Here is a 12,337-nt window from a genome sequence, read left to right on the forward strand (position 1 = left end):
AACAAGCCTAACAATACGACATCCTTGGAGATTAATAGTCCGAGGTTGTTATATCTTGAATGCCAGCCAGGGGGCCATGCATGTCTAAAATTTTAATTTTGTCTCATCACATTCTCTCTATCCAATCCATGCAGCTTCCCTTGTGGCCATGGTTCTTTTAACGTCCTCCACAGTTTCGGCCATTGTGTCGATGGGAGTGATCTGCATATTTACCGCATTGCTATTTCTCTCTGGATATGTCTTGCAGCAGCAATCCGTCAAGAACATTCAGCATGCTTTGAAACCCCAGGAAGCCGCCCAAAAGGCCAGGCACAGGTCGGGCCCCGCATTCCAAAAGCCACTAAAACGAGGTCTATCAGACACGGGGTATGGGGCCGACGAAGATATACCAATTATCGGGAGTCAACCCAACTATGACTCAACTGGAAACTATGCCTATCTTCAAATGCTATCGGAACCAGATCCATCAGACATCTGCTCCGCAATCCTCTTCTTCAAACAGCTCTCCACAAACGGAACAGCCGTCCAGGACCGCCTCTTCATGTACCCGGAGCAATGGGACAGGATGTCTGCCAAAAGGTTAGGCTCATCTGCCACTAAAGCGTTATCGATATTACGCGCCGCCAGCGCCAAATATAATATATGGCTCCTCCCCATCGACATGTCCGCAGCCACAGCTGCAGGTTACTCAACAACAAACAGCAAGCTGCTCCACCTGGGCCAGATCCAATTCATGCAGTATGACAGCGTGCTCTATGTTCAAACACCTGGTATACTGTTAGACACAGGCAAACTGGATGATATGCTGTTGGGTCGGCCCCTGCCCCTCCGCCACGACAAAGACCGGCCAGAGTCGTATAACAATGAGGCATGGATTCCTATGCCGCTTCGTGCAAACCGTGAGGCAGATCTTCCGCCTGTATATCTCATTACTGTCAATAATATCGAGAATGGAAATGTTGAGGCAAGAACTCATGTTCCCAATGTTGCGTTGCCTGGTTTTGGTAGTCTTGTGGTTGGGCCTCGGGGTGCTGCCAAAGCAGCGAAATCGCCAGATGCCGACCAGCCTGGCTATGTCTATTTCGATAGCGATCGTGATGGACATGTCAAGTGGGCTAACAATCCTCATTTTGGGACCTGGCGATCCCAGCAAGCTGAAGTTTGTGAGGGGTTGGACTTGGACGAAATCATTCATGATGAGTAATGATCTTTCGGCTTTTTATGTGACATGGTCTTGTACATGTTGTAAATATGGAGGGGAACTGGCGTCGGTGTTTGTGATATGCATCCATGTACGATACATTTACATGGCAATCGTTTCAATTTCAGAGTTTGGGCCTTTGGCCACAACTGTTGGTGGTCTGTTTCAATCCAACTGTGTGCGTTTCTCGTGGCTTCGGATCTCAAGTCATGGTATTCGTTTATTATGAGTCACTATGGTCCATTACATGTTTATATATCCATGATTCATAAGTTTCCCTACTGCGGCACACCGATCTCATAACCAAGGAGGACTTCAGTGGTATTTCCTTCCCAGCCCCGGTTCCCACTGGTGGAGATCATGTAACGGCATGCATTGTCGATGTACAGCTGAGAGATAGTTCCGGTTCGATGGCCAGGAATGATCAGGAAGGGAACTGGCGAATGGCGAGAAGTCTGGTCGCCTTGCTCATTTTGCAGATCATAAAGCCGGAGGATATCATGAGAGGCACTGGAAGAAAGGTTAGGAAAGTGGTTCTGTATTGCCTAGTGGTCTTTTACTCACCAGACAAGATGACGCCCATTCGGCATGGCTTTGAGTGCAGTCACTGGCCCACTGCCCTGTGGGAATTTAAATGTTCGTTCGGCATTTCTCAAACCCTTATGTAGACTGTATTCTTCGACAGTACCATTTCGGCGTCCGGCGTATATGTAATTTCCATCGGGTGACCAGCAAGCATTCATACACCATGGAGGAGAATTATAGGGGGTGATGCGGGCGACAGGATCAAGCTGTCGCCGGTCCCAAACTCGGATTGCCCCATCGATTGAGGCAGCCAAGAACGTATTATCGCTCGTCACACCTTGCTCTTGTTGAGGATTTTGTGAGAAGTCAGGGGCTGGTGGAGGTGTCTCAAGATCCTCTGCTTTGGGGAGTCCATTGACAACCGGCTGCACTGGACCGTTCGGGATGTCCGCATCGCTCGTTTCCATGTTCTGGAGCGGTTCATCTGTATGAGTATTTGTTTGCTTTGACAAAGAATTGTGTGTGCTTTGTGCTTGCTCCACGTCTGGTTGGGCAGGCATTTCATCATCAGCTTCTCCTGGTGCGTCGGCATCCGCTATAGCACCATTGGCTACAGCGCGGCCAAACTCGTCGTCCTCGTCTACCCCAAATACCCCACCGGATGGCTCATTGCCATCACCAGCTCCGCCGTCCGCATCGCCGAATAATGAATCCGCTCCGCCAAAGAGTGAGTCCGCCGGAGAGCCCGCCTGCGGGTTCTCGGCTGGGCCAGTATCTCCATTGTCGTGGGAAGTATCCATGAAGCTAAAGCTGTTTGTGCCGGGGGCAGCATAATTTGATGCATATGTGCCATTGGTCTGCTGTGGTTCGATTGTATCCTTGGGGACCGGAAGACTGGACTCTGGTCGAATCTGCACAGCAGATATTTGTCCACCGCTGCCACCGAAAGCTCGTCTAGCTTGACCGGTATTCAAATCCCAGTCAAATACTCGTTTATCCCAGCCCCCAGAGAGCAATGATTCCTCATCTGATGTGAGGGTCAAGGAGGACACTGCCGAGGTATGTTGTCGCAGAAGGGCAATTTCTTTGCCCTCTTCGTGGCGGAGAGTTTGCAGACGAATCGCCCCAGATTCTAACCCAGAAAGTAGCCACAGTCCTTCGCTATGACTGGCCAAAGAGTACACCGGGGACAAGTGGCTACCATCCATATTCTCCCAGTATGTCATCAGGACTCCAGCTTTGACCACACTATCCACGAAGGGATGTCTTTGTGCCACGGTCAACATGAGCTTGCTGTTTATTGAATCCGCCCAGTTGAACTTTCGCACGAACCCATCCGATCCACCGGTGAAAACCCAACGCATATCCGCTGTCGCTGTGATGGCATTGATCGAGGTGGCATGTGGCGCGGCGGTGGTTGGGACTACATCGTAGGTCCGGGCTGTGAGGCATTCGGGGCGCACACTTGGGTGGTAAATGGAGAACGGTTCAAACACAATGTTGTCGGTATTGCTATTCGTGTTCTGTTGCATGCCAGGGCCGTCCGACGCCTGACTCGCATTCGAAGGGCTATCCGGATCTTGATCGCCATCCCCGTCCTGATCATTTTCATTTTCATTGTCGCCCTCGCCATCATCGACGTCGCGCATTGTGTCGTCCATATCATTGTCGTTCTCGTTATCGGAGCTTCCGTCCTGGGAGCCTAGGGAAAGGCGGTGATGATTAGCAAGGTTGGGATCGATGAAGTCGGCCTTTGGGCCATTGGAACAAACAATTGCCATACCTCCCATGTCACGGTCCTCTTCTTCCTCCAGTGAAGCCATGATTACCGGGGCTCTTGTGGCAGTCCGACTTGTGGGGTAGCTACCGTTTGCGCGCCGCAATTGAAGTAGGGGATCGGGGGTTTTTCAAACAAAGGCTCCGGTGCAAACGGAAATAAGGCAAATGACGGTGAGATCGGATATATGCTCCAGCTCCGGAGTACACAAAGGAGAGAGTCGCGCGTTCGTCGCGGCTTAAAATGGACCAATCTGGGAATGGATTCGATGCTTGGCGGACCAATCAGCATCAAGGGCCCTTAAGCTGTATAGGTACAGTAAAACCTATTTATAACGATATAATTGTTATATTCGGGTAATCGTTATATCATATATTGATAAGAAGTCAGGAGAAGACAGAGAACAATGCAACTGTATTGGAAGTGCTAACTGCTGAAGAAGAGGGGGGGGGAAAGGAGAGGGTGAATAATAATGAATTAACGACAATCGTAGAAAGGAGGTTTTACCGATTTTTGTATGACGGATCAATCGAGACACTGTCGTTATAACCGCGTTATCATTTTATCCGGTATCGATATAAATACATATGTACCATTGGACTACAATATATCTACAATACGTCGCATCAATTGTTAGATCTATTGTCTACCTAATAGAGTAATAACTTTTTATATCTCTACATTAAACTCATTTAGTAAATAGCAAGGATGACCTTGAAGATCTACTTTTACCAATACTCAAAAGTCTAAAGCCTTGACAGATTTGCTAGGAGGATTTTATAATTTTATACATACATGTACATATGTATGTATGCAATACTAGTAAAAGTAAATTATGGTAGTAGTCATGTCATTTGCAAAATAGAATATCCTTGAATATCCATGGAGCTTGGACTATATCTGTGACCAATGTGGTCTTGTATGGAATGTTGAACCTCATTAGGTACGTAGACATAATGAATTCATTTCTTCAGCATGTAATACTATCAGATATATATCTGGTCACTATTAGGTACATATAAATACCTAGGTAGTGGAATATGTACATAATCTACAAGAGATCTGATATAACAACCTTTCTCTCGACTTTGATTTGCTTTGTTCTATCCTTCTTCGACATCCTTCCTTCCAGATGACTTCTGCCGCTGCTCATTCGCACCTCACTTATTTTCATACACAGTTTATCACCTTTCGTCTGAATTCGTCCGACCTCATCCACCTGACACATATTCAGCACGAGATTTGACTTCGACCCTTTCTCTCTTTCTTCTACGCCTTTTCATTTCCACACTTTCCACTTTCCACTTTCCACTTTCCACTCTCCACAGCTTCATAAAGTCTCACTGTGAAAAAGGAAGAAATATTACGGGTGACTTCTCAAAGGATAAAATCTGTCTGGGCGGTGGGGGCATTGATTGCAGGAAAGAGCTTTGGTAAGGACGATACCGAAGATGATCCCTGGAATAAATACAGGCTAACCCCACCCATTCTTTAGACAATCATGTCTCACTTTCGCTCTCAATATGGACATCGGCCTAAGGAGCAGGTCAAGCCAGTTAATCCAGAAATCCGCCAGTATTTCGACCCGGATCTACCAATCTATGGGCCTTGGAGACTTTGGCAAACCAAGCCAGAACTTCCCTCGACTGAAGAAATCCTCGGGACAGATATACCGGGAGACGTTGTTGCTCTTACCCCCAATTGCATTTCGGAACCCTGGACTTCCAAGCAGAGATACCTAGAGGCCCATTATTCATTGATCCGAGAAGACTCGGTGGCGCCACTTCGAAATGCTGTAGCCCGAGTTCGCGCTGATCCTACTATGAAAGATACTCCCGATGTTTCCGTCTATGAGAAGGTGAGTAAATCCTTTCTCTTTAGACTTTATAGGTTATAATTCTTATACTCTTTCTCATCAAAGGTCTTCGTTGTCGGTGTTACCCTAGCCCGCGCGGGCTTGGCTTTACACATCCAATTCTCTACTCGCCGCGCGGGCAAAAACATTTCCTGGACGTACTCCAACCGTCTTAATCCTGGAACAATTGTCGCCCTGACCCCTAAGCGCAATGCGTTCTCGAGCAAATGCGTCGTCGCTGTTGTGGCCTGTCGGTTGCTGGAAGCGGTTGAGAAAGACCCCCCAGAGGTCGATCTCTTTTTGGCCTCGCCTGGCGATATCGAGGTTGATCCACAGTAAGTAATAACACGGCCGTGTGGTTGTGCAAAATATGATGATACTGACTATTATATCTCACTAGACAAGAATGGATCATGGTTGAGGCTCGAGCGGGATATTTTGAGGCAAATCGACACACCCTAACAGCATTGCAAAAGTTGTCAAAAGAAAGGTCGGGGAACAAATCAGTCTTGCTCTTATTGAAAGGATAATCTAATCTTATCTAGTTTTCCGTTGAACGAACAAATCTGCAGCTTGGCAAAAGACATTAATGCACCGGAATACATTAACACCGCGCCATTCATGGACTTCACGCCATTGTCCGAATCCTCTGCACTTGATGTCACCAAAAAATACGATATCCTCAAGCGATGGCCCTCCCAGCCAATGGGAAAGCTAGATAAATCCCAATGGTCAGCGTTGAATCAGATGTTGACTAAAAGACTGGCCATCATTCAGGGCCCTCCTGGAACAGGCAAGACATTTACCTCCATAGCTACTCTAAGAATGATGCTCTCAAACAAAGATCCAAAGGACCCACCGATCATTATTGCTGCTCAAACTAACCATGCTCTTGATCAACTGATAAAGCATATCTCGGTGTTTGAGAAAAACTACGTCCGGCTGGGTGGAAGAACTTCCGATCCTGAAATCCGCAAGCACACCCCTTATGAGATCAGACAAAACCAGGGTCTATTGACAATTGAAGTAGGTTTGATGACTCCAATGAGAAAGAAACAGAACAAACTCGCGGCTGAGCTTGATAAACTCCTAACACCACTTGCACCATCAAACAACGGCAAGCCTCTTGCAGCATCTCTATTTTTGGACCATGATCTTTTGAGCCAAGACCAGATTGATTCCCTGCAAGAAACCGCAAATAAATGGCAGCAGTCCAACACACCTGCAAATACCGATCCTTTGGCGGCTTGGCTTGCAGACTGCGTGAGGGGGTTCGACTCTGAATACGCCGGTGACTTTGGGTTCGCTGATGATGATATTGATCTGGAGTATGAGCAGCTGAAGGAGATTGAAGTGGAACATGGAAAATATGAAGATGACTGGTCGTCTTTCAAGACACGTTTTTTCCCATTGTCGCCTGGTCTTTGCAGCTCCAACAGCGCCAAAATCTCTCGGGCAACTGTCGAAAACCTGCTAAAAGAGAAGGACTTCTACAAGATTCACAAGAGATATCGTGGTGCCGTTTACGACTACTTGCGTGGGAAGCTGATCACTATCCTGGGAGAACATGTACAGCGCCTCGCTCGAACTTACCAAGGCTGCGCTACCAATTTTCAGATTGGTAGATTTGAACGTGACTACTGTATTCTCCAGGAGGCAAAGATCATCGGGATGACCACCACCGGTCTAAGCAAATACAGAGGACTAGTTTCGAGTTTGAATCCCCGGGTCATCTTGATTGAGGAGGCAGCAGAAGTACTCGAGGCCCCAGTTGCAGTTGCTTGCCTTCCATCACTTCAGCATCTCATTCTAGTTGGTGATCACCAGCAGCTCAAGGGTCAATGTGCCGACTATGAACTCACCGGTGATCCTTTTCACCTCGATGTCTCTATGTTTGAACGTCTGATGCTAAACGAAATGCCGTACGCTATGCTTCAAGAGCAAAGACGAATGGTGCCGGAAATCAGAAAGCTCGTGGCTCCCATATATGGGGATATTCTTCGTGACCATCCGTCAGTTCAGAATCACCCCTTGGTTCCTGGTATGGGAGATAAACGATTTTTCTTTTTCGACCACACCGCACACGAAAGCAACGACAGTCTCTCGTCCAAGGTGAATGACTTCGAGGCATCAATGGTGGTTAATCTCCTTGCCTACCTTGTGATGAACAAAGTCCCGGCAGCTAGTATCACTGTCCTGACGTTCTACAATGGTCAACGGAAGTTGATCATGCGAAAGAAGTCACAGAATCGAAACGTCTCCCAGCTCTACGTTAACATACTGACTGTCGACTCATATCAAGGAGAAGAGAACGATATTGTCATTCTCTCGCTTGTTCGATCGAATGATCATCGAGGGATTGGCTTTCTCGCACAGGACAACAGAGCCTGCGTTGCCTTGTCCCGTGCCAAATACGGGCTTTACATATTTGGCAATGCACAATGTGTTAGCAAACACAGCCATTTCTGGCATTCAGTTACAAACGTGATGTCTGAAAATCAACAAGAACCCCGTATCGGCCCCGCTCTGCCTCTGTATTGCACGAGACACAACCAAGAAACCCTCATCCAAAGTAAGTACCTATCATGTTTGAAAATGCTAATGGAAAAAGAGAAAATCTAATCACTTCTTCTAGCTCTTAAGGACTGGAACGCTATTACCGACGGTTGCAACAAGCCTTGTGGCAAGGATTTGCCATGTGGACATCCATGTCCCGGAAAGTGTCATGGGTAAGATTCGAAAATATTCACAGTTCATATACACCAAAATACTAATCACGTTCGTCATTAGTTCTGAACATGACTGGGTATCTTGCAAACAGCGCTGCCGTGAAATTCGCCAGTGCTGCAATACGCCCTGTATTTGTGTATGCTCTCCACCGCACACTCACGATTGCTTCTGTGGTATGGGCAAGGACAGCAAAACCCAGATCTTTGACGCCGGATCAGACTGGGATGACTTTGACCGCGATGATGATGATCGCGACGAAAAAGTCGGTCCCATAACACGACCCCGAGCCGCAACCCGCACTCCAACCTCTGCCGCAGACGAAGAAGCAAAGCGGTATGTCGAGGGTGTGCGCCGGTGGCAGGAATTTGCACGGGGTGGCGCCGTGTTGGATGATTATCGCCGGGCTGGGCTCGTAGTTGGAGAGAAACGTCCTGAAAAGGATGCTGTACCAGTCGAACAGAGCGTCGCCGCTCCGGTCGAAGGACAATTAATCAACTTTGACGACGACGATGACGACGACCGTCAGCAAGTTTCGGTTACAGAGGAAACCCAGCCTGCTGCGCCGCCCATTGAAGATCTGCTTACATATGACGGGGCCGGTGATGGTCTAGGCGAAGCTATGAGTGAATTACAAGATACCCTTCCCACTCCGCTGGAAAAGGACCTGTTGACCTTTGAAGAGCATGATGACTCTCGGGCTGGGGGTGCGAGTCCAGAGGAGGATCCACTTACTGTCGTGGCTCGGAATAACGATAATTTGGCCAGCAGTCCGAGCCCAGCCGAAGTCTTGCTCACTCCCATGGTTGAGGAAGTCGTAATCACTCCCATGGAAGGGCAGCTGATCGAGCTCTCCTAGATCGGTAGTAGATGTCACTTTGTTGCGCTCTTTTCTTTTGCCGGGCCTACGGGTGAGGGTGAGGGTGAGCTCGGTGGTGGAATTGATGACTTAGGAGGGTAATGAGAACAGGAGAAAGAGGGACAGGGGGGATTTGTGGGGGAGAGCTGAATTGACAGAAAGGAAAAATAGAAAAGCACAAAAAGACGGTGACGCGCCATAGTCAAAGGCATACATCGATACCACAATGCTTTTGAATCAATAGTAGCTGTAATTCAATACATTCTGTGATGTTTCACTCTTGAGTTAGTTGTAGATGTTTAGAAAAGTCACTTGGGATCATGAGATCATGAACACATTATATTCCAACAAGCCTCAATATATACAAACGCCAAAGACATAATATCAACATTAAATCATAGTTATATACTCTTCCAAGCTTTGTCCAAGAACATTAATAAACGGCCATTGAGTATTTGTCCCAAATAACCTAGCCCACAACTTAAGAACGGCCAATCCCAAAGAAGCGGGTTCAAGATCTGGCGGCGCCTCACCTTCATCCGTGTCAATAGACGAGTACGCCTCTTCGACAATACAGCGGGTCCACCGTAGGATGCGAGTTTCGTTTTCTGTATCAGAATTGTTAGCTAATAACACACATAGAGCAGGCAGAGCATCGACATACCACTCAACGACTGATCCGGTCCCGCCTCCGCAAGGGTAAATAGCCATTTGCTTAGTAACACTGCACATTCAATACTAGCCAGCGAGTGCCGCACGCTCCAGAAGAAGGCTTGACTGCGAGCAATGTGGTCTATTCCTAGACGCACGGGGATACTGAGAGCATGAGCGGCGTATATAAGTGCCGGAATAAGACGGTAGCTTCGTTCGGGGCGTGGAGAGCGGCGAAGTGCGCTGGCTATTATTTTTGGGTCGCGGGTCTCCAGGCGGCGATGAGGACCGAGATTTAGAGATAGGCGGACGTAAGCAAGTCCCAGGAAGGCACTGGAGGTGAACGGGATTGGACCGTTTGCGTTGTGCGGGTCTAGACTTGATTCTGGGGCTTGTTGCCACACGGAGGTCCAGGATCGGAGGGCTCGTCTGTGAATTCGATGATTAGAGGTTGATCTGGGGAATATTTGCGGGTATGGGACTTACTCTAGTTTATTCAGTTCCTCCGTTGGGAGAGTTGTGGAGTGGTTTCCGTTCGGCAATGAGAGCTCGCTCACCAAGTGGATCCGTTGCAGGAGTCCGTGCAAGAGGATGTAGTTACCCAGTGGAGCCGGGATGGGGTCTAGTGGTTTGGCCGATCGGGACTTTTGTAAGAGGAGGGTCAATGCGTCCTGGAAGAACAACTGCTGGGGACCTCGTTCTCGCTGGGCTGCTTCCCACTCTGCAGCGGTGCTAGCGGTCCATTCGACGGTAGAACATGGGAGACGTAAGTGTATCTCATTGCTGCGCAGAGATGGGTAGGCATTGTATGCGATGCTGTGAACATGGATAAAGCAGAACGCAATCAACTTTGTGCGTCGCCCGGATTCTTGGTCCGCCCATTCATACCAGTCGAGTGGTGCGCGTGGATCAGAGCGTGTTGTATCTTCCGTCAACCCAGCCTCGCGGAGGTGCCGAACCAACAAGCCTTGAAGATGGAATGCTTCTTGCACCAATCTCGCGTTTTCCCACGTGGAGTAGCCCATCAGAATAAGGAGGCAGCGAGTTATTTCGATCTGCTTCCAAACAGCAGTTCGTTCCGCTGTTACCTGCGGTTGCGTGAGGGATTGATCGCCAAAGTTAGAATAAGGAGATATCCCTAGCGGTACTTGAGAGCCTGGATTGTAGCTTGGCTTAGTTGGGAAACGGGGCTCTCTAGACATCCGTTCAAATAGGACTGCCTTGGAGACGTGGAATATTCTTTCTGCGTTGCGGTGCTCAAATCTGTACTGGGCTCCGATCGTCATGATAGCAAGAACCACCTCGGGGGCGCGTTCATTGATATGAAAAGTCGGGATATGCATAAAGGGAAGATGTGGGTGGAATCCTTCAAAATAGGAAGTGAGGTACCGGGTCAATGTGTGACGAGACGGCAATACGAAATCCGGAATGACATTGCGAAATTCTTCGAGAGATGCCGCAAGGCGAAACCGCTGGTCTTCGGTGACATTGAATCGTGATGTCCTCTTTGCGCTTTGGGGCGGTTCTGGAACAATATCAGTAATCTAGAGAATCGTAGTAATGTAAGGTGCTATTTACCAGAATCAGACAGGGTGCCGAGGCTCTGGTCGCCCCTTGGCACAGATGGAAGCCAGGATCTGAATGGTGAGTCTCCTCGAGAACCTTCTCCGCTTCGTCGCGGCCGCTCATGGTGCTCTTGGGCGTGTCTACCTGTCTCTTTTACGTCTTCCAGGTTAACCTCTTGTGTCTGAGATGTTTCACCTTCGCTGGGAACCCATTCCCCCGGCAAGCCAATCGAATCCAAGAAATGGGTAAATTCCTGGAAATGATTCAGATCTTCGGGCAAGTAGGGCATCGGTTGTCCTGTTTCTGTGTCAGATCAATAGATTTCCAAGAATGGGAGTCAATGCGAAAGACCGTTTACGAGATAGGAGGGTATTGCATATTGCACGGGGCATTAGGAAGTATATACTTGAATAACTATCAAAAACGTACCTGTAGGTCGGTAATCGCCTGGAAGAAGCAGCTGGGCAGCTTGAAGCATATCCGGATCGTGCACCATACCCGTATGGGGATCAATGGCTCTGTTTGGAGCCCCTGCAGTAGGAGCAGGAAGCATGCCGGCATTGTGATTTGGATCTAAATATGGCGTGTTCTGTGCTCCAGCCCATTGGTGCACAACCGATGATCCTGCAAGGGATTCCACGGGTACGGGCCTAGTTGGTGTATCATATTGCGGCGGGATGGGTGCAGGATGATGCGTCGGCTGGAAATCCGACTTCGTCGTTGGCTCGGGCGGCGTCGGTGAGGTCAGCCCATCTTGATGTGAAATGCGTGTATGACGCTTCAATAGATCCCTTCTAGTAAAGGCCGCCCCACAGAAGCAAATAAACGGCTTCTCCTTGGTGTCTAGTTTACTGGGTTAGCATTAGCTGCGGGGATCTCCCCGGAAATTGCTTACGGGTGCGGATGTGTCGCTCCAAATGCTCAGTCCGTCGGAAACTCCGACCGCAGTGTATACAGATACGTGCCCTTGCTCCACGAGCACCCCTGTGCGGCTGGGGTGATGGGGACATTGAAACATTGGGGGGATATGGAGAACTGGTTTGGAGAAGAGAAGGCCTGGGGGTTGAACATGTGGATGTCGAAGTGGGAGAGTCGACCCCAACTGCTCCAACTCGGGGTCCGCCGGGATTGTCGGCCCGCGATAAGCGATAAGGGTGGGGCCATTTGGAGAGAGGC

The 12,337-nt window shown here is 48.7% G+C and overlaps 4 protein-coding genes across 4 annotated transcripts; 2 read left to right on the forward strand and 2 right to left on the reverse strand.

The window, feature by feature from the left end:
- Positions 1-148: 148 nt before the first annotated feature.
- N7455_011039 (uncharacterized protein) lies at positions 149-1,204 on the forward strand (the record flags this gene model as incomplete). Its single annotated transcript, XM_040961203.2, has 1 exon — positions 149-1,204. The coding sequence occupies one exon, from the start codon at positions 149-151 to the stop codon at positions 1,202-1,204; it is 1,056 nt and encodes a 351-aa protein (XP_040808335.2).
- A 275-nt stretch (positions 1,205-1,479) lies between these two features.
- Positions 1,480-3,549, reverse strand: N7455_011040 (WD40 repeat domain-containing protein; the record flags this gene model as incomplete). Its single annotated transcript, XM_065606572.1, has 2 exons — positions 1,480-1,711; positions 1,766-3,549. The coding sequence occupies 2 exons, from the start codon at positions 3,547-3,549 to the stop codon at positions 1,480-1,482; spliced, it is 2,016 nt and encodes a 671-aa protein (XP_065460535.1).
- A 1,455-nt stretch (positions 3,550-5,004) lies between these two features.
- N7455_011041 (uncharacterized protein) lies at positions 5,005-8,944 on the forward strand (the record flags this gene model as incomplete). Its single annotated transcript, XM_040961179.2, has 6 exons — positions 5,005-5,361; positions 5,425-5,693; positions 5,759-5,848; positions 5,904-7,930; positions 7,994-8,087; positions 8,149-8,944. The coding sequence occupies 6 exons, from the start codon at positions 5,005-5,007 to the stop codon at positions 8,942-8,944; spliced, it is 3,633 nt and encodes a 1,210-aa protein (XP_040808345.2).
- A 345-nt stretch (positions 8,945-9,289) lies between these two features.
- Positions 9,290-12,258, reverse strand: N7455_011042 (C2H2-type zinc finger protein). The gene is made up of 6 exons (XM_040961194.2): positions 12,057-12,258; positions 11,591-12,004; positions 11,174-11,458; positions 10,082-11,120; positions 9,609-10,024; positions 9,290-9,552 (listed from the first exon to the last, which is right to left on the reverse strand). Exons 1-6 carry the CDS (start codon positions 12,169-12,171, stop codon positions 9,335-9,337), a joined length of 2,487 nt encoding a protein of 828 aa, XP_040808367.2. The 5' UTR covers positions 12,172-12,258; the 3' UTR covers positions 9,290-9,334.
- Between the last annotated feature and the right edge of the window lie 79 nt (positions 12,259-12,337).

Source organism: Penicillium solitum (genome assembly GCF_028829755.1).
Source record: "Penicillium solitum strain IBT 25940 chromosome Unknown utg000008l_segment0_segment0, whole genome shotgun sequence".
Taxonomy (NCBI): Eukaryota; Fungi; Ascomycota; class Eurotiomycetes; order Eurotiales; family Aspergillaceae; genus Penicillium; species Penicillium solitum.

Coding starts and splice junctions, on each gene's coding strand:
- N7455_011042 (XM_040961194.2), bottom strand. CDS start 12,171: ATGTCCCCATCACCCCAGCCGCACAGGGGTGCTCGTGGAGCAAGGGCA. Junction 12,005..12,056: donor GGAGCGACACATCCGCACCC/GTAAGCAATTTC, acceptor CCAGTAAACTAG/ACACCAAGGAGAAGCCGTTT. Junction 11,459..11,590: donor AGGCGATTACCGACCTACAG/GTACGTTTTTGA, acceptor ACACAGAAACAG/GACAACCGATGCCCTACTTG.